A 20,860-nucleotide genomic window follows, 5' to 3' on the forward strand; every position below is an offset into this window, starting at 1 on the left:
ATGAATGTAGTGGCTTCTTGAAGAGTGACAACGGGTGACGAAGGAAAAATTAAGAAGCTTTGTGTGAATCTGGAAAATATATAAGAAGTGAATGATGTACATTGTTGATATCCTAAAACTATAACATACAACATATTACAAGTGATATATTATGTCATTACCACATCAATTGTTGTAGCAACTTATGTTGTACATTAGTTTCAATAGGAATCGATAAAGTATGTTTATAAGTTAATTACAAAAAAAATGGCACTACATTAAGATTTTAATGGTGGTTTTGCTGCAACGGATTTAGTATTTCTCATATTTCTCTCTTAATTTAGCTAGTAGCACACTATTAATTATTAAATAAAAACAATTAATCACTATATTAACTAAATTATATATTATTTTATATATTATAAAAATATTATTATTTAAAATAAATTTTATTAATATTAATAAATAAATTTTAAATTAATAATTAAAATTTTAGTCGTTATAAAATATTTTATAATATCTAAAATAATATTTAATTTAGTCGATATAAATTAATTATTTTTATTTTTAAAATTAATTTTTATTTAACGTTTTTTTTATCACATATTCATCATTTTCAAAATATTCGTACCGTATTTTATTCATACTGGCCTGTATCATATAATATTTTTATTCTTTAAAATAATTTAATTCAATGATAATGAGACTAAAACAAATTATTAAATAAAAATGAAATTTTAAGATAAAAAAATAATTAATTATTATATTGATTAAATTAAATATTATTTAAAAAACTAAAAATATTATTAATTTTTAAAATAATTTATATTATTAATAAAATTTATAAACTAGTTTTTAAATTGATATAATAATAATAAAAACTAATTTAAATACTAATAATATTTTTATTTTCTAAAATAATATATAAATTAATTAATATAACAATTAATTATTTTGTTTCTAGAATTAGTTTAGATTAATAATTTTTTTTAGTGTGATAAATGTATTCAGAATATATATATATATATATTTAATTTTATTAATATTTTCTCTTTTTTCAAATTGTAAAATTAGGGATCATAATTCATCCTACTTTAATGATTTGTTATGAGGCTAAATGCATGAATTAATCCACTTTCATCAGGAAAAAGATGTGTTGTTCAATATAGGCTGAATCATGAGGGAGGTGAAAACGTTGAAATTATGGTTTCTGAGATGGTCTCATTGAAAAAAAGCCGCGATTAGATTATGTTGATGGAGACCTAAATGTGTGTATGTGAATGTGGCAAAATGATCGACAGGAAGTAGTGAGAACACAATCTAAAATTATATTTAGACAGTCTCCTAAACATTGGTTTTGGTAGTTGAAGATGGTTACTTAGGCTGAGAAATTAAGATAATAATATATGTCGCCAGAAAACGATTTCAATAATTAATGACTCTCCGTAATATTCTTCCGTCACGCTATGAATTCCGTGTAATTTATAAATTCCAATTTCTGCCTTTTTTGCTGGCCATGATTTGATAGCGCGTGTTTTGGATGAGTAGCAACGCTTATGCAACACCGCAAGGTTAGTTGAAAGTTGAGATTTTTTACAAAAATAAAGAAATATAGTTTACAATCATATTATGGTAATTAAAGAAAACAGGGAAAGTATTAGCATGGTGACGCAAAGTTCTTGAAAGATCTGGTTATTGTCTTTATTTTCCAAGATTAGTCATGTTTGCATACACACAGTGTGAACAACAGAACGAATTTCAATGCATGTTTGACAAACAATAATAGGACAAAATGATTAAATACACGGTAGCATTAGCGAGTGTTGTTTTGATGACTCAACATACTTCAATTCCTCGAATGATTTTATTGGATACAGAATCTCAACGGTTTGGTAAATTAAATTGTCTTATGCAGGTATAAACCGAACTTATTCTCAATATGAAAAGAATATATCGCTGATAATCTTCTCAGTTTTAAAGTTTCAGCTTTCCGAATCGATTCATTTCTAATTATTTTTCTGAAAACACCTAATATACATTCTTGCGCTTACCATGATCCATAAGTAGAATCAAGGCATCTTAATGCTCCCTTTTTTTAATTTTGAAAATCCCTCTCTTTACGTTTGATTATTTGACATTACATCATGAGAAGGTGTTAATAAAGCATGGTTTGTTAGGGTTTATAGGGCACATAGAACGATGCAAGGGTGGTTGTGTGCCCCTAATGGAGTGCAAAATGCACTAAAGAATATAATTCCAATTGCCATAGAATCCAGCTGTCGTGGATTTCACTATCGAATGGTTTTGAAAGCCAGTAATTTCGTATGTCAAACAGCATAAGCATATTTATCTCGTATGATCCTGATTCCAAGCTCATTAGTGCAATGAAAACTGAAGGTTGACCCCTGATTATTCTTACGTGCTACACTAGCACAGAATATATATAAATTCAGTATATAGAAGGTTCTAATTACTACTATAGGGTATATATTTGCATATATTCCAAGCATAAACCCAGTTTATGGCACACTTTAATAATAGTGCATTCACTGTGGTCACTACTTTCTCATTCTCCCAAATAATAGCAGCTGGTCCCTTCAACACACATGTACGTCGATTCCTACAGTCTTCTAGATGGAGACGGACTAAGATAATGCGAAGAAAAGATAAAGAAATTTTCATCCATCAAGTAGTTAAAAACTTAAATTCCGAACAGTAGTAGTAGTACAGTGTCTCGGTCTTTTTTTTCATTTCTCTTTCACAGAATTCACACACATTAATGCTATAAGACATTGCATTGCAATCAACGCGATTGAGTGAAAAGAAGAAGAAGAATTTTTTTTACACTCTCAAATTAAAATTCAATCAAATTGGATCAACATCCTTCTTATCATGAATGTCTTCTTTTTCTACCACATGTTTATAAAATGAAAATCATGTTCTTTCATTTTTCTTTTCTAAATAAGAATATTCGTACAATTTTTTAAATTGTTTAGCATTAATGCAACTTGTAAAAGATTAATGAAATGCATAGGGTTATATTCTTTATTTGAACTTGATTTGCACTACAATTACATAAAAACTAAATTTAGAGGTGAGAAATAATTAATGGTTATAGTGACTAAATTAGAAGTCATTTTAAAGATTAAAAAAATTATTCATTTCTAAATTAGTTTCTATTATTGATAAATATTTTGTAAATTGATATCTAATTAGTTATAAGGTTTTAACTACCAATTATTTAGATTTTGAATTTGGTAACAATGGTAGATAATCCGATATCAATTTAGAAACTATTTGTCAATAATACAAATTAATTTATAAATCAATAATTTTTTAGTTTTTAAAATAGTTTCTAATTTAGTCACTATAATAACTAATTATTATTTTTCTTCAAAAATAATTTTTATTTAATGATTTTTTTTAATGTTGGTCCATGGTGGTATTCATCACCTCCTTTACTAAAGTTGTAAATAAGTATCAATATTTCATAATAAAAACAAAAACAATAATGTACACCATTCTAATGTGAAAAGAGTGATTACTAAATCACATTTATGAAGATCCTCTATATATTTCCTTTATCTTCTTTCTTGAATTTAGTTATTTGAGTTACGTGATCATCCCTTAATGGTTTATGAATTAATAAGGAAATCATTTAAAAAATAAATTGACATCTCACATTACGTAAAAAACATTTTGAATTGCTTAATTTGTAAATGACTTATTAAATAATACAAAAGTAAAAGAAAAAAGAAATGCACAACAGAAATAAAGAATACCCAAGTGCTTAAGAAATTTGATACCATAGTATTATTTTGCATCTCATTACAGAAAGAAAATAAAAGGAAGAAAAGGGAAGCTAAGAGATATGAATGATTACGAGTTGCTTGATTCGTAAATGATTTGCATAATATTCCTATCACAAATATGATTAAATATTTTCCTTTTTCTGCACTCTGCTGAAAATAATATGAAAAGACAATTTTTATTTACATCTCCACTATTTTTTTTAATAATTCCATATTAATCGTAAAAATTCAGTTTTAACTTTTTAAATTTTTTTAAATGATGTTAAACAAAATATAATCTTATTTTTTTAAAATAACTTCAGTATTTTTTTTTTTCTGTTATAACATTTTTATTCTTCTCCAATAGTAAGGTTTGAGAGAGTAGCTCTATCATTTGAGTCTGATAACATCTACTACCGATAAAATATTATAAAAACTTATCTTAACCATCATCACCAATCACCTTAAAAAAAAATATTACACTTTCTACCCTACTGAGAAGAGTATTGTGAAAATAAAAAAAAAAAGTATGGGGATGCAGGAAAAATATATGGAGGTGCGCGGAGAAAGTGCCATATGAAAATCATGAGATGCAAGAAGAATGAGCCCAGATGTATGCAAGGATTTCGGGTCTACAACAATTTTTGCATAATTAAATATAAAAAACATGGGTTTGAAAAACAAAGTAACACTAAGGCCCAAACTTAAACCAAGGTCCATACCCCAAATGTACACGTACTCTTTGAGTTTCGTAATCCGAGGATGTGACTTTGCGATTGACTGTGGGAGTGGCACGCTGGTTGAGCTCGGCAACAATGGTAGAACACAGATGGAGTTTGAGCACGCTTGTGTTCAGTGTTGCGTTCATCATCGTGGTCTCTTACTCAGCACAATCACTGGCGTTGAAGCATTCCTCGCGATTCCTAGGAAAATTCGCAGCAACAGGAACCCATTTCGAGCCACCGCAATTTCTCTACGAAACCAGGTACTTCCAACAGCGCCTCGACCACTTCAGTTTCTCGGAGCTACCCACGTTCCCGCAGCGTTACCTCATCAGCACCGACCACTGGGTTGGCCCCCAGCGCTTGGGCCCAATTTTCCTCTACTGCGGCAACGAAGGAGACATCGAATGGTTCGCCCAGAACACTGGATTCGTCTGGGAAATCGCCCCTCAATTCGGGGCCATGGTGGTTTTCCCCGAAGTAAGCCTCCCGCCTCCTTAACGTAATATATTATCCACGTTGACTTCGTTAATTGTTCTCGAACGAAATTTCTCGATTTCACAACTCGTTTTACGTGTGTGGATGTGGTAGCACCGGTATTACGGCGAGTCTATACCTTTTGGAAGTGCAAAAGAAGCGTATAAGGATGCCACTACCTTGTCGTATCTCACCGCTGAACAAGCGCTTGCGGATTTTTCCGTTCTCATCACTGATCTGAAGCAAAATTTCTCCGCCAAGGATTGCCCCGTTGTGTTGTTTGGAGGATCATATGGCGGAAGTAAGTAACACTATTTCCGGAGATCTCAGGTTAACTAGTACTATGACCAAATAATAGAATTGCAAAATAAGTGTGGCAATCCTCAGTTATGTTAAGGAGCTGACTTCGAGTTTGAGTATGTCTAAATTCAAATTCTAACGTGGTACTAGAGTCCCGTGGTTGCTGTTGGAAGTCACCTAATAGTAAGTTGTCATTGAACTACTCACAAATGTTCAGTCATGTAAATTTCACACCTGAGGTGTTCTATCCTCTTTGAGATTTCACATTAGTAATACCGAATATATAAATGGGGCATTACTACCATGTACATAAATAAGTGGTATTCCTCATTTCTAATCCTCTATAGGAACTACTAATAAACTTGCAAAATGGACGTGTTTATCATAAAGGGATTTGTTATTCCACTTTATTTGAATAAATTACGTCTTTGTAGAAATGGAATAACTTCTCTCTTCTGCTTGTCAATGGCGTTTATAAAAAACTCAAACATCTTATTAATAGATTAAGAGATAGGAATTTATCAAACAAACTGATAGCTAGCTTTTAGGATTAAGTTACAATCAAAAGCGAAATATATACATGATTTTAGCAAACCCAAACAAGTCATTGTGACTTATGAATAGTTGGTTTTATAGCCCTTTTGAACATTATTTTGCAGTGTTGGCTGCTTGGATGAGACTCAAGTATCCTCATATTGCTGTTGGAGCACTTGCTTCTTCAGCTCCGATTCTTCAATTTGAAGACATCGTGCCACCGGAAACATTCTATGACATTGTTTCTAATAATTTTAAGGTAAGTCAGTGCATTTACGCCGTTGTCCAGGTATTTGACAGTTTTGTCATTAGTATATTATACTAACGGTTCTACTCCATTGTTTGTGTTCACAGCGTGAAAGTTCCACTTGCTTTAACTATATTAAACAATCTTGGGATGAGATAACATCTACGGGTCAAACATATAACGGTCTTGAGCGCCTGACGAAAACCTTCAACTTATGTCAGTAAGGCATTTAGAAATATGTCTTTTTCTCCATCGCATGATTGAGCGGTGATGATATCCATGTTTTGTTATTTTTCTCTTGTACTCATTAAGTTAAACTAATTGAAGGAAATTGAAGAGTACTGTAGACCTGTATGACTGGTTGGAGTCTGCATATAGTTATTTGGCGATGGTGAACTACCCATATCCTTCTGATTTTTTGATGACTTTGCCTGGACACCCTATCAGGGAGGTTAGTATGGTTTTGAATTCATAGTATATGATGATTATACTGCTTAACTAGTGATAACTCTTTTAGTAATAGAAGACAAGTAGGCACTGAAAGCTTTCACAAATTTCAATATCCTTGCACCATCATAACCATAGAATGAACTTCATCTTTGCCTTAAAACCTGAAGGATTCATGATCGGCTTTGCTTCATAGATTTAATGACAAATGAACAATAATTGAAATAAGAACATAACATGAATAAAGGAACCAATATGAACTGAAAATGGAATAGTAAATGGCTTGAAATATAAAGAACAATGACAAGTAAGGTAAGTAATGAAGCTAAAAGAAATAGGAAAGATGGAGAAGAAGTAGAAATGGAGAACACGTCACTTAAGATGAAACTCAAGATAATTCCTAGGATTTGATGATAACAGTCAAAAGAAAGATGACCACTTTCTCACGAGACAAATGCTTTAAAAACTCTCAAATTTTCATTCAATCCATTGTGTATTACAAAGAAAGGAGATGGCTATAGACAGTTATTGATGGTCTGAAAATTCAAATGAAACTAAAGAAGGAAATTCAAAATTCGAATTTAAATATGGATTTTTCTCTCATGTGGCTGCCAGCTAGGAGGCGTGATCCATGCTTGGGTCATGCTTTCCATGCTCTTTGAGACACCATGCTCTGCATGCACACTTGAAATCTTCTCTCCTTTCTCTTTGGCTGAGATTTCAAGGATACAATTAGGCTTGATTGAGTCTTCATCAATCAATATGATTATATATATGGTCTTTCATAGGTTTGTAAGAAAATTGATGGGGTTCCTGCTGGGACTAATATTCTGGAGCGGATATATGAAGGAGTGAATGTCTACTACAATTATACTGGAAAAGAAAAATGTTTTGAACTGGATGATGATCCTCATGGCATGAGTGGTTGGGATTGGCAGGTTTACAATTTTCTCTCCTTTAATTTCTTTAGTTGCTGCATAAGTATTGAGGCCCAGTAGCACAAATGCTTGACTGATGTGTTCTTTAATCCTAGTTTGTTCCATTTTTTTCTTTTTCATGGTGTAGGCTTGCACTGAAATGGTTATGCCGATGTCTAGCAACCAGGATTCCAGCATGTTTCCACCATATGAGTATAATTACACTTCTTTTCAAGAGGAATGCTTGAATGATTACGGAGTGAAGCCAAGGCCAAAATGGATTACTACAGAATTTGGCGGGCATGTAAGGGAATAATTACTATTAAATCTTAGTTTTATTTCCATTATTTTGAGACTAAATTTTTTTATCAGCATTTGATATTCTGGTTTAGTACATAGTTTCCACCCCTAAAAAAAAGTCAATTTTACAAGTTTTAGGGCGTGTGGAAAGGCAAAGATAGTTATTTACTTTTCTAGTTGTGAAAGAGTTTGGTGACTTGATTTTAAATATGACTCAGACGAATATTTGATTGAAGAAAAGAGGAAAGAATATACTATGGAGTATGGTGTAGACTGTGATTTTGGATGACCTAGTAAACTGTGTCCTATTATAGAAAAAATTGTCTATATGCTATATAACATGCATTTATTGTAGTAATGAGATTTCCTTCTATAGAATGTACTCTGGCATGTCACTTGCTAATGTGCTAACTTGTAATATGATTAATGAGGTGACTGCACGTCACTTTTTTATGTCCTGGCTTGACAACGTTGAGTTTGTGGATCTGCCAAAAAAACCGATTTTCTCAAAAGTTTCTTTCTACTTGCAACATGAATTCATTCTGCCTGAAAATGAAGGAAAAATAGCTGATACTTTAAAATAAATGGCCCATCCCTTGTGATTTCATTCGGATAGATTGATTGCATGAAGCATGCTCAATTAAAACTTAAAAGCAGTATTCTGATAAAATGCTGTTTTAATCTGATATCTGGGCATCTTGTTTGAAGGATATCCATGCCACCTTGAAGAAATTTGGAAGTAATATTATTTTCTCAAATGGTCTGTTGGATCCATGGAGTGGTGGCAGGTGATATATTATTTATTCTGTAAATGTCTTGGCTATTTTGTTTTATATTTTTCCAACAAGTTATCTATGAGAGATATTATCAAATTCCAACACGCAAATTGTTTCCGGTTCAGCGTTTTGCAGAATATATCTGAAAGTGTTGTTTCACTTGTCACTGAAGAAGGTAAACATTAGTTTCCTGCTGTATGTATATTAGTCTATTGTTTTGTTTATTTTTCTATACGTGCCACTGTTATAACTATTGTTGTTTTGGTTTATTGATTAAACAATTACGTGCAACTTCCTTATCAAAACTTTTAAAACTATAGATTGCTATCCTAAGAATTCTCAATCTTGTTTATACTATTAAATTATGAAAAAAAAAAGTGTTTTTAGTTCTTATACTCTTAGTTAAACATTATCAAGGTCCTTTTACTTTCGTGTTGATAGATTTAGGCTCTTCTAATAATGAATTCTTAGATAATACAAACTAAAGCCAAAATGTTTTTTTAGGATTTGGACCAAATTCATCAATATAGGAACGATATTTATGTTTGACCAAAAGCATAAGAATTAAAAACATATTGTTTTCCTCAGGTGCCCACCACATAGATTTACGTCCTTCTACTCAAAATGATCCTTATTGGTTGGTAGAGCAGAGAGAGACTGAGATAAAGCTAATAGAAGGGTGGATCAGTGACTACCACCAGAAAAACAAAGCTATATTTGATATGTAACAGAATCTATCTACTGTTTGCTTCATAGCTATTCTGTATTCCCACGTTTGCTTGGTTTGAAAGAAACCTTCTGCCCTTGTTTGGTTTTGTAATTGTTCAGGACCATTACACGCATAGAGACACAACACGCCTGAGTGTCTGTGCGTGTGAACGCCAAGTTTTCTTTGTATATAACTTCTGAGTCCGTCGTGGCTTAAGCAAAGGTGTGTTGTCCTTCATTTGGATAAAGAGAGTTAAAGCTGTAGAAGTTTCAAATAAGCAAAGGAGGGGATCAAATCTTACTAGGCTGGGATTGTCAGTTCAAAAACGTCAGTATTTTAAGATGATTTTTTAGTATCTCAGATATTTGAATTATTTTTTATTTAATTATAATAAAATATAACAATAAGGCATTTATTATTGAAAGATTAACGTAGTAGTTGTCCTGAACAAATATTTAGTATCTTCATTTTGTTATTCAAATTAATGTGGTTGATTTTGAGAATTTCAATCACTAACCATGCATTAATGTCTCAATTTTTGGTTGTTGATATTCAAATTTTGGAAAAAAAATTCATAAATGAAGTAGTCTCCTTCAATTTTTTAAAAGAAGTTTTTGTTAATTTTTAGTAATTTTTTTAAAAAAATGTTTAAAATTATAATTTAGTATATAAGAGTAAATAAATACATTAAGTTGTTTAAAATTAGAAGAGCTACATTATTTTAGTTTGTTGGAGTAAATTTTTTAAATTGTTTAAAGCTATTTGGACTAAATTGGAGTAAATATTTTAAGTTGTTTAAATTATAGGGATTAAATTTTGTCCCTTGGAGTGGGAACTAAATTATCTTAATTCATATGACTAACTTGTACGGATTAAACAAAGATGATTTATTTATTTATATGAACTTGATCAATTTAATTGATGTTTTAAATATATGTATGTTTAATTGATATTTTTATTTATTTATTTTAGCCATTTTCTTTATATTTAAATTTGTATCCATGCATATATTAGAGGAATCATAATTTTTGTTTGAAATTTAATATAAATGATTAAATATTAATAATTTGTACTAAATATTGAATTATCGATTTCAATTGGTTGTGAAAACAATTTTTTTTTATAATTGGATAATAAGTAAATACTAATTTCAATCTTTCGATTTAATACCTTTTATGTAGTTCTTTGAGTGAAAACATGGTTCTGGTGTACTAGAGGCCACCATTTTCATTTTATGTACTTTAGAGAGTAATGTAAAATGTTGTCAATTTTGTTTTATCAAATTTAAGATTAATGAACTTAGTGTATAAGTAATGAATTATGGAAAATATTTTCCTAATTGCAATATGATCTTACTTTCAATTAAAAAAAGAGGATCACATTGCATGATATTGATGATGATAGAGTTTTGAAGAGTTATGGATTGAAGTTGAACAAATGCATGTTACATTACTCAAGAGTATGAAAAAGGAGTTGGCGAGTTCTTACAACTTGAAAAAAATAAAAAATCAATCAATGAGACATACTATTATCCATGTGTTTGTTGTTTGTATCAAATGTATCATGAACTTAGAGACATATGTAACCACCAATTTATCTTTGGGATTATTAAGAGTTATATGATATGGACATGACATGGGGAATACTTAAGATGTCCATTGTATTTCAAACAGAAAATGTTAATGAAGAAACAATCTTTTAAAGGAAATGGTGTGTGTCATTGAAAAAGAACATTTTAAAAGAGCACATATCTATAATTATGTGAATCCTTCTTTGCAATGGTCATTGTACCCAAAATGCATTAAGTTTACAAGATTATTAGTGATATTTTAAGATTATTTAAGAAATGAATGGACTTATAAATTTTTCACTAAATTGTTGAATGAGATACTTCCAAAAAGGTAGTTTGTTATCTAATTATTACTATGAAGCTGAAAAGATAATGTGTTCAATGGGTATGAAATATGAAAGAAATACACATGTCCTAATAATTGTGTATGTATAAGAAATGAGTTTGCAACATTGAATGTGTGTTCCTCAAATGAGTTGACATGATTCCAAAACAAAACCTAATGGAAGTAACAATGAATAAGAGATAAATGGTCTCCTTGCTAATGTTTTATGGTACTTGATAATATTACTTATAAATTGTGACATATTTTTTCAAAATTTGGAGTAAAAAAATTTGAGAATTGGACCAACTACAAATTGTATTGACAACCTGTTATTGATAATGAGCCTATAACTTAATTTCTAACCATGTTACCAAGGTTAAGTAAAAAACCTTTATATGTACATTGGACAACAAAATGTTTGGACTGAATAATTTTGTTGTTTTAGTATACATTTTCCTACTAAATGCATTATAGATCATCGAGGAAATTTATATATTTATAACATTTTTGTGACACAACTATAAACTATGTAAGTCATGTTTTTATTTTAATAATAATTTTAGTAATTTATTTTATTCATTTAGGTATATAGACAAATTGATTATGGATTAAGGAAAATTTAATATTTGTTAAGCCTTAAACCATTCAAAAGTTTGAAATACGCACTGAAATAATTACATTTATTTATTTATGAATGAATGATTAACTTAAAAAGATACATATCTTTGACTTCATATATAGATGAGGTAGTTGCCAATAATTTGTTATTTTTTAATAATCATACTTGTATCATTATTTATAGTATTTATACATATGCATATCACTTAATTAGAGTGATGATTGATACTAACATTTTAAGTGAAAGAACTAAAACAATGTTAATGCAACAATTTTTTTTAAGGTTAATATTAATCTTGTAAACGCATACATTAATTAATTTATTTTTAATTTTTTTATTGTAATTTTATGTGATTTGTTTCTTGTCTTAATAAGTAAGATAATTCACTTAAATGTAGATACTTCATTACACTGAATAAAAGCTATCATTATAACGATAATATTAATTCTTGAATGGAGGTAACATACATTATACATATTAAAATAAATAATTAAGATTTAGTGTTATGATAATTGAGTGTTACATATTTTAAATATTTCAAAATCCAACTCATTATTTGACCACGATATCTTCTATATATTTTAATTATTAAAGTAAATATTATATATCAGTTATGATTTTAATTCATGTAAACTGTGTCTAATTTTATATATGTTATATGTATAACTTAAAAATAATTAATTATATTTTGTTTTAACAATAACTGATTTTGAAAATAAAATTATCATTTCTATAAGTAACATAATTTTTTTTTCATAACAATCAATTCAATAAATAATGTTAATGTTATCTGATTAAAATAATAAATGTGAAATTATTATATTGCAAAAGTGATAAAAAAAATCCAAGTTATTGTTGTAAGATTTATTCAAATATTTTTTTCAATAAACCTAAATATCAACTTAGCATTATTCAAGATCAAATTAAAAAACACATCAACCACCTTTATATAAATTAATTCACTATTTCTACTGATTACTTTTGAATTAAAAATAGAAGAACTTTTATATTACAACCACAAATAATATTTATAATGAGATTATGAATGACCTATTATCGTATCCATCTAATAATTATAATCTTTATTACCTGTTACTTATACTCATTATTCGTATCAAAATTAAAATAAATCATAATTAATTGGTAAATCAATTTTTATTCTCTCAATATAACATGTCTAAATATTGCATAGGTGAAGACAATCCTAAAATGCCACTCATTCATAAACAATAGTTGTTTCAGTCAAATTACTCATATTTATATAAATTATTCTTATTTATTAAAAATATATTATTAAATTTATAAATTTGAATATGTAAACACTCGTGTGTATACAAATGGTAACATTTGGTAAAAAAATAATGCCAAATACTAATAATTGATTGAGACATTGTAGATTATATAAAAAGGCATGTTTACCGAGTGGATACAAAATTATAAAAAAAAAACAATATTTTTGGGATGTACTAATTAGAAATTAATTCTCTCCAAAAAATAAAATACCACTTAGTACCTTCCTTTTTCACCCAGAGAGTTGCGACTCTGCATCCTAATTCAAAAAAACCAAATTACAAATAGAAAAAGTCAAAACGCGGTCGTTTAGCTTCCGTCACGTCGCAAACGCAACATCCACACTTACTCTCTGAGAAAAAAAGTAGCGAGCTAAAGAGAGAGTGTGTGTTAGTGGTAAAGTGCGTTTCCTTCCACGTTCCAATCTGTCAAAGTCCCACAGAGCACAAATTAAATTCCCAAGCCAAAGAAAAGTAAAGAATAAGAAGCTCTGAACAGAGAAGACGCCACGATTCGTGAAGCGGAACGCAGAGTGAGAAAGGGTTCTGATTTTGAAGAATCGTGTTCGGAGTCGGAGATGGAGTTATCGACTCCCAATTCCTCCAAACCCTTATCCATTACGCCCGGTTCTAGGGTTTTGAAAAGTCCTCTCATCGATGAACAGATCTGGAAGCGCCTTCGAGACGCCGGCTTCGACGAGGAATCGATTAAGCACAAGGACAAGGCTGCGCTCATAGCTTACATCGCTAAGCTCGAAGCTGAGGTTCGTAATTTTCTCCCTCTCGTAACCTTTTTTTCAACTTGAATTGCAATTTCTTTGGATTGAATTGGGGGAACCGTTAATCGGACTATGCAATGCGATCGGATTAGTGAGGTAGTTTGTTAGGTTGGGGGATTGTAGTTTTGAGTGGGTTTTTGATGTTGTGTGTGGTTGGGTTATTTATTTAATACTCATTAATAGTCTTTTGAGATGGCGAATCATTTATTTGGGTTGTCCTTTAAGATATACTTCAATGATGTATTTCATTGTTGACGTCGCTTCATATGGTATCTTGTTTATTCTAGTGCGGGATCTTCTTTTTGTGTTGCTACTTCTTTGGTGGCGTCTAACTTGCGTGATAATTATGATGGATAGATCACCAGTTCATGTTCCTTAAAGACAATAGTTAGTGATTAGCAACACCTGGGGAAGTTATGATTAGATATAAAGCCAAAGTCCTTGTTCAGAATTCTGTACTATTGGTGGGAAACTTTGGATTCAGGGCTATTTGTACTCTTGTAGAATGCTTTGAATTGTATGTTTTAAGTGTGTAGTTAATTTTATACATTGATAGTTTGTAGTGGATTGAATTCAATTTTAAATTACCATTGATTTATTGCAGTGGAAGTGGAGTATGTAAATCCTGGAGTCTCCATTGTGAGAGGGCTTTGCCTAAACACCTATTAAACTCTTAAGAGTCCAAGGGGTTAGTTTCATAGCTATGCATGTGTAGATATTTTGTCGAAGACAAGAAAATTTAAACTCTTTTATTTGATATGTTTCCTAATAGTTTATAAAGTTTCCTTTCCTTGTCATCTGGGCTGTTAATATGGCCGAAATCATTTGGCCGCCCACCAATTAATATTACGCTGAAATTCCATTGTTTTTGTTTATCCTGGTGCGTATATCACAAATAACAAAGTTTTCTTTCTTTTATTGATTGTTGCATTCAGCTCTTTTGCATTGTATTCCTTATTATTTGAATAGTTTTCCATTAGTTTTTCTGCATGGTATGTTACATCCATCACTTGCTTGCAAAGCCAGATGGGCAAATTGAGTTGATGCTTAATTTGCTAGTACTGTGAACTGGTTTGCTATCATCCAAAGCAACACTTTCCCCCATTAATTGAATTGCATTTTCATGTGAATGCTCTATAAATGGTTTACAGTGTCTTTCATTTTTATAATAGACAGTATTTCATATTCTGCTGTTAGTATTAACAAAATTCATTAGTCTTTCTAATTTTCATTTTTGACCTGTATATATTGCACAGATATATGATCACCAGCACCACATGGGCCTTCTCATTATGGAGAAAAAGGATTTGGCTTCAAAATATGAACAATTAGAAGCCTTAGCTGAATCATCCGAGTTAATGCATAAACATGATTCTGCAATGAATAAATCTGCATTAGCTGAATCAAGGAAACGTGAAGAAAGTTTGAAGAAGACTGTAAGCGTCAAAGATGCATGCATTGCTAGTGTAAGTTTATGGAATAGTTCTCCCTCCCTCACAAAACCATGCATGCTTGCTTTTTCAGATATTTATTTTGCTCACACTTCTTGGGGGTATTTTTTATTGTCTTTTGTAGCTTGAGAAGGCCTTGCATGAGCTGCGTACAGAAAGTGCTGAAACAAAGGTTGCAGCTGAGAGTAAATTTGCCGAAGCACACCAATTGATAGATGAAGCGCAGAAAAAAATTACTGAAGCTGAAGCAAAGGTGCGTGCTGCAGAATCTTTGCAGACAGAGGCAAACCGATATCACAATGCTGCCGAGAGGAAGCTTCGTGATGTTGAAGCCCGTGAAGATAATCTCAGGCGGAAGATCATGTCTTTCAAGGCAGAGTATGTTACTATCTTTCTAGTTCATTTTTGTGATTGAGCGTATTAAGTTGTACCTCAACAGATGGAAAATCTTATCTTTCAAGTCATAGTATGTTACTCATTACTTGCAATGGTTGTGTGAAGTTAGCATCTACTTACTATCTCCCTAGTTCATTTTTGTGACTTGAGCACATAAACAGATTAAGTTGTTCCTTGACATTGTGCTATGTAGAGGTTTGAGCTTTTTTACACAGATCTTAGTTACAGGTGAGGGAGAGAGAAATTGGTGAATCAAACTATGTTTTTTGCTTTAGGTTCCGTAGTTGAATGATTCTTCTACTTAATATAACCACTCAATTTTAATTCAAACAATTGACAGGATTATGCATAACGCAACTAATTAACTGTTAACATACGTCCTTTTTAAACAATTATCAACATGTTAACTGAACATGTGATTACGTTTTGTGGTTGTAAGTTCCACATGCTTTGTGTGATTACCACATGCTTTGTGTGATTAAAACGTCTCTTTGATTATTGAAATTTTTGATAGCTTCATATTTTTTTGGAAATTATGTTGATCTCTCTCCCTCCCCCCTTTTCTCTCCAGTTGTGATGAAAAAGATAAGGAGATGATTTTTGAGAGGCAATCCCTTTCTGAAAGGCAAAAGGGTTTGCAAGAAGAACAGGAAAGATTACTTCAATCACAATCCTTGCTCAACCAGAGAGAGGAACATTTTTTGAGTAGATCTCAGGAACTGAATCGTCTTCAAAAAGAGTTGGAAGACACAAAAGCAAAAGTTGAAAAGGAACATGAAACCCTACATGACGAAAAAACCACTCTAAAAATGAAAGAAGCCACCTTAATGCAACGAGAAGAGGTTCGTTCATATTTGAAATTTCTCAGTTGATGATATTCGTATTAAAGATTTTATCTGTCTCGTTTATGTATGGATTTATGTTTTGTGAAAACAGGAACTTGCTAAATGGAAAACTGAGCTGAGTAAGAAAGAACAAGAGTTACTTGAATTTCAAGCAAAACTTTCGATTAGAGAATCTGTACATTCTCTCACCATTGTTGACTTTCCATTCTAATTTCTGATCCTTTTCTCTATATCATTATTCTTTTATTTTTGTTGGGAAATGCAGGATGAAACTAAAAAAGTTATTGCGGGTCAGGAAGCTGCACTAAAAACTAAAAAATATAACTTGGAAGTTGAGCTACAAATGCAGCGCAAATGGGTTGAAAATGATATTGAGACAAAGAGACGGGCTTGGGAGTTGAAGGAGGTTGATCTTAAACATTGTAAGGATGAAATCCTGGAAAAGCAGCACGAGTTGGAAGCTCTGTCAAGGTCACTGAGTGAGAAGGAGAAGGATCTGAAGGATTTGTCAAGTGCTCTCGAAGAAAAAGATCAAAAGTTGAGTGCTGCTGAGAAGGAGTTTGAGTTAAACAAAGTGCTTTTGCAAAAGGAGAAAGATACTATTGAACAAGCAAAGCAAGATCTGCAGAAGTCGTTGGCATCACTGGAAAATAAAAGAAGACAAGTTGATATTGACAAGGAGAGATTCGAGGCTGTGAAAAATGAAACTGGTGACTTGTCAATTCTGGAAGTGAAACTAAAGGAAGAGATTGACCTTGTCAGATCTCAGAAGTTTGAGCTTTTGGCTGAGGCAGATAAGCTCAAAGCTGAGAAGGCAAAGTTTGAAGCTGAGTGGGAGCTTCTTGATGAAAAAAAGGAAGAGTTGCAGAAAGAAGCAGAATTCATAGCAAAGGAAAGGGAGGCTGTTTCCACTTTTATTAAGAATGAGCGTGACCAACTAAAAGAAGAGAAAGAAAATTTGCGTTATCAGTACACCCAAGACTTGGGGTTTCTCGCCAGTGAACGTGAAAGCTTCATGAACAAGATGGCACAAGAACATGCTGAGTTGTTTGGCAAGATGCAGCAAGAGCGAGCGGATTTCTTGCGTGAGATTGAGATGCAAAAGCAGGAGCTGAATAACCTCATTGAAAAGAGACGAGAAGAAGTTGAAAGTTATTTGAAGGAAAGAGAAAAGGCTTTTGAGGAAGAAAAGAACACTGAACTTCACTATATTAATGCTCGTAAGGAGAAAGTGGCAAAAGAGTTGGATCAGGTTTCCTTGGAAATGAAAAGGCTTCAAACTGAGCGGGCTGAAATAAATTTGGATCGCGAGAGGAGAAACAGGGAATGGGCTGAACTTACTAACTGTATTGAGGAACTTGAGGTTCAAAGGGATAAGCTCCAAAAACAGAGAGAACTGTTGCATGCTGATAGAGTTGAAATTTTTGCTCAAACTGAAGAATTGAAAAAATTAGAAGATTTGAAAGCTGTCTCTGATGATAATGCTATCACTGAAATGCTTAAATCTGATATGGAGTCTAACCGAAAGAAAATATCTTCAAGGAAGAACTTGAAGCGTCAGACTCTAACACAAGGTGGTGATAAAATCAGCAATGGGTTTGATACTCCATTTGTGGAGAGGTCATCTGCTGGTTCTCCTCCTAGTCCTGTTCGATTCTCGTGGATAAAACGATGCTCAGAGCTTATTTTCAGAAATTCTCCTGTGGCTTCTGATGCAGATACTGGGAGCAACAGCCAAAAACACTTGGAAAATGACAAACCACTTGGTATTGGCAAGGGACAACAAATGGGATTTTCTTTTGAAGAGTCAAAAGTAATAGTTGAAGTACCCTCCCGAGATGATGCTAGAAGACGTGAGATTGAATCTGAGGCAAAAAATGTGAATGGAAAAAGTGCTCTCTTGTTTCCAGATGGACATCTTGCAGGCAGACGGAAAAGAGGGAGGGGAAACGTGACTAGTAAAGTTGGTGATCCACTAGTAGATCTGGGGCAAAATAAAAAATCCAGAGCGGAAGGGCAAACAACTGAAAATCCTATAGATCAGGGCACTACACGCCGGTACAACATCTGTTCACTGAATCCATTTATTTCTGAACATATATAGTTTATCTATATTCACAAGTATCTAGGTGCAGTGTATATTCAGGAACTTGTTTATTGATTTTATTTCAGTGTGGTTTCAACCCAATCAGATGTCTTGAAGGTCCAGCAGGTGTTAACATCATCAAATCAAACGCAGGGTAACACTGAAGAAACTCGTGTAGTAATGGTTGATAAGGTTATTCATGTGTCAGAAGTGACTTCTGAGAAAGTTGACGCTCTCCCTATCGACAGTCAAGAACCAGGAGATAATCCGCAAAATCCTGCATTGGCAGAAGATCATTATGGAGAAACAATTGATCAAATAAATTCTAAAACTAAACGGGAAGATATTTTACCTCGTGTCTCAAGGGTATTGGGAAGCACCGAAGAAATATCCAAAGGAAACAATGGGCAGGATTCTGAGAACTGCTAGTGTTAGGTAGTGGCTTACAAACCAGTTTTTTTTTGTATTTACTATGGTTTCTTATCTAGGCAAAGTCTTTTCAGTGCATACTGCTTTCTTTCGTTTCCGTTTCAGCATAAGTTTCGCTTATATGTTCATGCAGGTGTTGTTTGACAATGGATAGGGATTGCAGGTGATGGCTACTGGTAATTAGTGTGGTTGAGATAAGTATATATTAGGAGTGTATGAGGTGCGTCAATTAATCAAATCAAACATGTTTAGCTGTACATTCCTCTCAACTATATCTCCTGTTCATTCTCATTACAGACAATGTTGCATCATGAAATATGCTATGTTCATTGGATTCATCCTCTTGCTATGCAGGATGTCATAGGGAATGAATTCTTCATTTGTTAGTGACTCTGGAGATGGGAATGTTTGTAGAGCTAACTAGGAGATGTCTACTATGTGTACACATTTAATGGATGCAGTTGCAAATTGCAATTAGGGTGGGGTAAATTGTTGATACCATAGAGTTCGGAAAATAGGGATGTTATGTACTCCAGAAAGAGTAAAAGAAAGTGATAAAAAGGAGAAAAGAGAAGTTAGAAGAAGCAGCCAAGGGTACGTTACTGCCCAAAAGTGTTGGTTTTGAGTCAGCGAGTTATTCTGGTATTGTTTTGTTTGTCGTGTTTCCAGATTGAGTTTTTTTACGCAACGCTGAATGTCATCGTGTAGCCACCACCAATAGTGATTTTGCATGCGTCAACAAACATGGTGGTTATAATCGGATGTATCTGAAGCTTGTGTTTGGCTGGTTGTATATTTTGCGTTACTACTATGTTGCATTAATGCTTAATATTCATACTGTTCAAGGGTTTGTACTTAATGTGTTGTAATACCCCACCAAATAACTTTTTTTTGTATAAACTAGTTTTTTGGGTACAAAAACATGTTAACCCAGATGGATGGTCAGAATTATGTATGAATCTCACTTGACTAATTAATATTAAATTGATCAAGTATAAATGTTAATTATGTTTCATGGTGCTTTCACATGTGCGTTGTTCTCCGAAAAGTTAAATTTCCGGGATGATATGTTAACAAAAAACTAAACATTTTTGGACAAACCTATTTATCAATAATTTTTATTAATTTGCAGGAATTTCTTTCATTTTGGGACATTTCTTTTGTTTGTCCAGTCCAGGGAAAACCAACATTTTGGGAATTTTTATCATTTATCAAACGTCACCTAAATTGAGCTCTGACCTGGGGTGATTTATTGCCTGTTGACATTTAAGTTTGTTTACCTTGGTTGTCGTCATTTACGTTTCTACAAGGAGGAGGACGTATGCTCTTATTATAAAGTTCATAGCAACCTTACTGCTTAAACTGCAACAAACAACAATAAAAATGTAAATCCAGTAAAAAAACCAACAAAAACTTATATAACGAACAAGTATCATTCCCTTTAAGAAAACAAGAGATAAAAATAGTGGTAAAAGAAAATACCACTTGCACAGATAAACAAAAGAAAAAAATGCCCTCAGTGTTATTTACCTGCTGCTGGACCTTCTCTGAAACAAAATCCATGACTCCTGGCTGACATCTGCTGCTTACCAAATGTTTGAAATCAAGAGTCAAATCCCAAATTTCTTTCCAACTGGCTTGCATATGCCAGCCTTCCAGATTTCACCTTGAAACCTACCACCCTGCTCCAAGCTACCAACCTTATACAAGAATGAAAGTTTATCCATATAGATCTCTACACCTTATGTAGCCTAAAAAAGGAGTTTGTACATTCTGCTTAAGTAGCAAAATATAACATCAGTCAAAACAACAGAGAAAGCAACTTTGGAAACGCTTAAGGCTTTTTCTGACGAACAAACATGATATATAAAT

General features: G+C 32.2%; 2 protein-coding genes across 8 annotated transcripts; both read left to right on the forward strand.

Moving 5' to 3' along the window:
• Positions 1–4,491: 4,491 nt before the first annotated feature.
• Positions 4,492–9,446, forward strand: LOC137808195 (uncharacterized). 3 transcript variants are annotated; one of them, XM_068609179.1, is made up of 10 exons: positions 4,492–4,972; positions 5,084–5,270; positions 5,929–6,062; positions 6,158–6,270; positions 6,378–6,501; positions 7,286–7,435; positions 7,563–7,718; positions 8,423–8,502; positions 8,616–8,665; positions 9,079–9,446. In XM_068609179.1, exons 1-10 carry the CDS (start codon positions 4,586–4,588, stop codon positions 9,216–9,218), a joined length of 1,521 nt encoding a protein of 506 aa, XP_068465280.1. In that variant the 5' UTR covers positions 4,492–4,585; the 3' UTR covers positions 9,219–9,446. The 3 variants fall into 3 exon arrangements, 2 of the variants coding, with proteins under 2 accessions (XP_068465280.1, XP_090155780.1); XR_016519232.1 differs by having other exon boundaries at positions 4,498–4,972; positions 6,158–6,266; XM_090299654.1 differs by having other exon boundaries at positions 4,524–4,972; positions 5,084–5,452.
• Positions 9,447–13,237: 3,791 nt separating this feature from the next.
• Positions 13,238–19,909, forward strand: LINC4 (crowded nuclei-like protein). Of its 5 annotated transcripts, none has more exons than XR_016519233.1 (10): positions 13,321–13,766; positions 14,386–14,469; positions 15,038–15,247; positions 15,357–15,610; positions 16,200–16,470; positions 16,565–16,648; positions 16,739–18,531; positions 18,646–18,994; positions 19,122–19,208; positions 19,343–19,909. XR_016519233.1 is itself a non-coding variant. In XM_068609180.1 (8 exons), the coding sequence occupies exons 1-7, from the start codon at positions 13,581–13,583 to the stop codon at positions 18,986–18,988; spliced, it is 3,141 nt and encodes a 1,046-aa protein (XP_068465281.1). In that variant the 5' UTR covers positions 13,238–13,580; the 3' UTR covers positions 18,989–18,994; positions 19,122–19,245. The 5 variants fall into 5 exon arrangements, 1 of the variants encoding a protein (XP_068465281.1); XR_016519234.1 differs by having other exon boundaries at positions 19,122–19,242; positions 19,343–19,847; XR_011080677.2 differs by lacking the exon at positions 14,386–14,469 and having other exon boundaries at positions 13,238–13,766.
• The last annotated feature ends 951 nt before the right edge of the window (positions 19,910–20,860 follow it).

The sequence above is a fragment of the Phaseolus vulgaris genome, chromosome 3, assembly GCF_051622355.1.
Source record: "Phaseolus vulgaris cultivar YP4 chromosome 3, ASM5162235v1, whole genome shotgun sequence".
Lineage (NCBI taxonomy): Eukaryota > Viridiplantae > Streptophyta > Magnoliopsida > Fabales > Fabaceae > Phaseolus > Phaseolus vulgaris.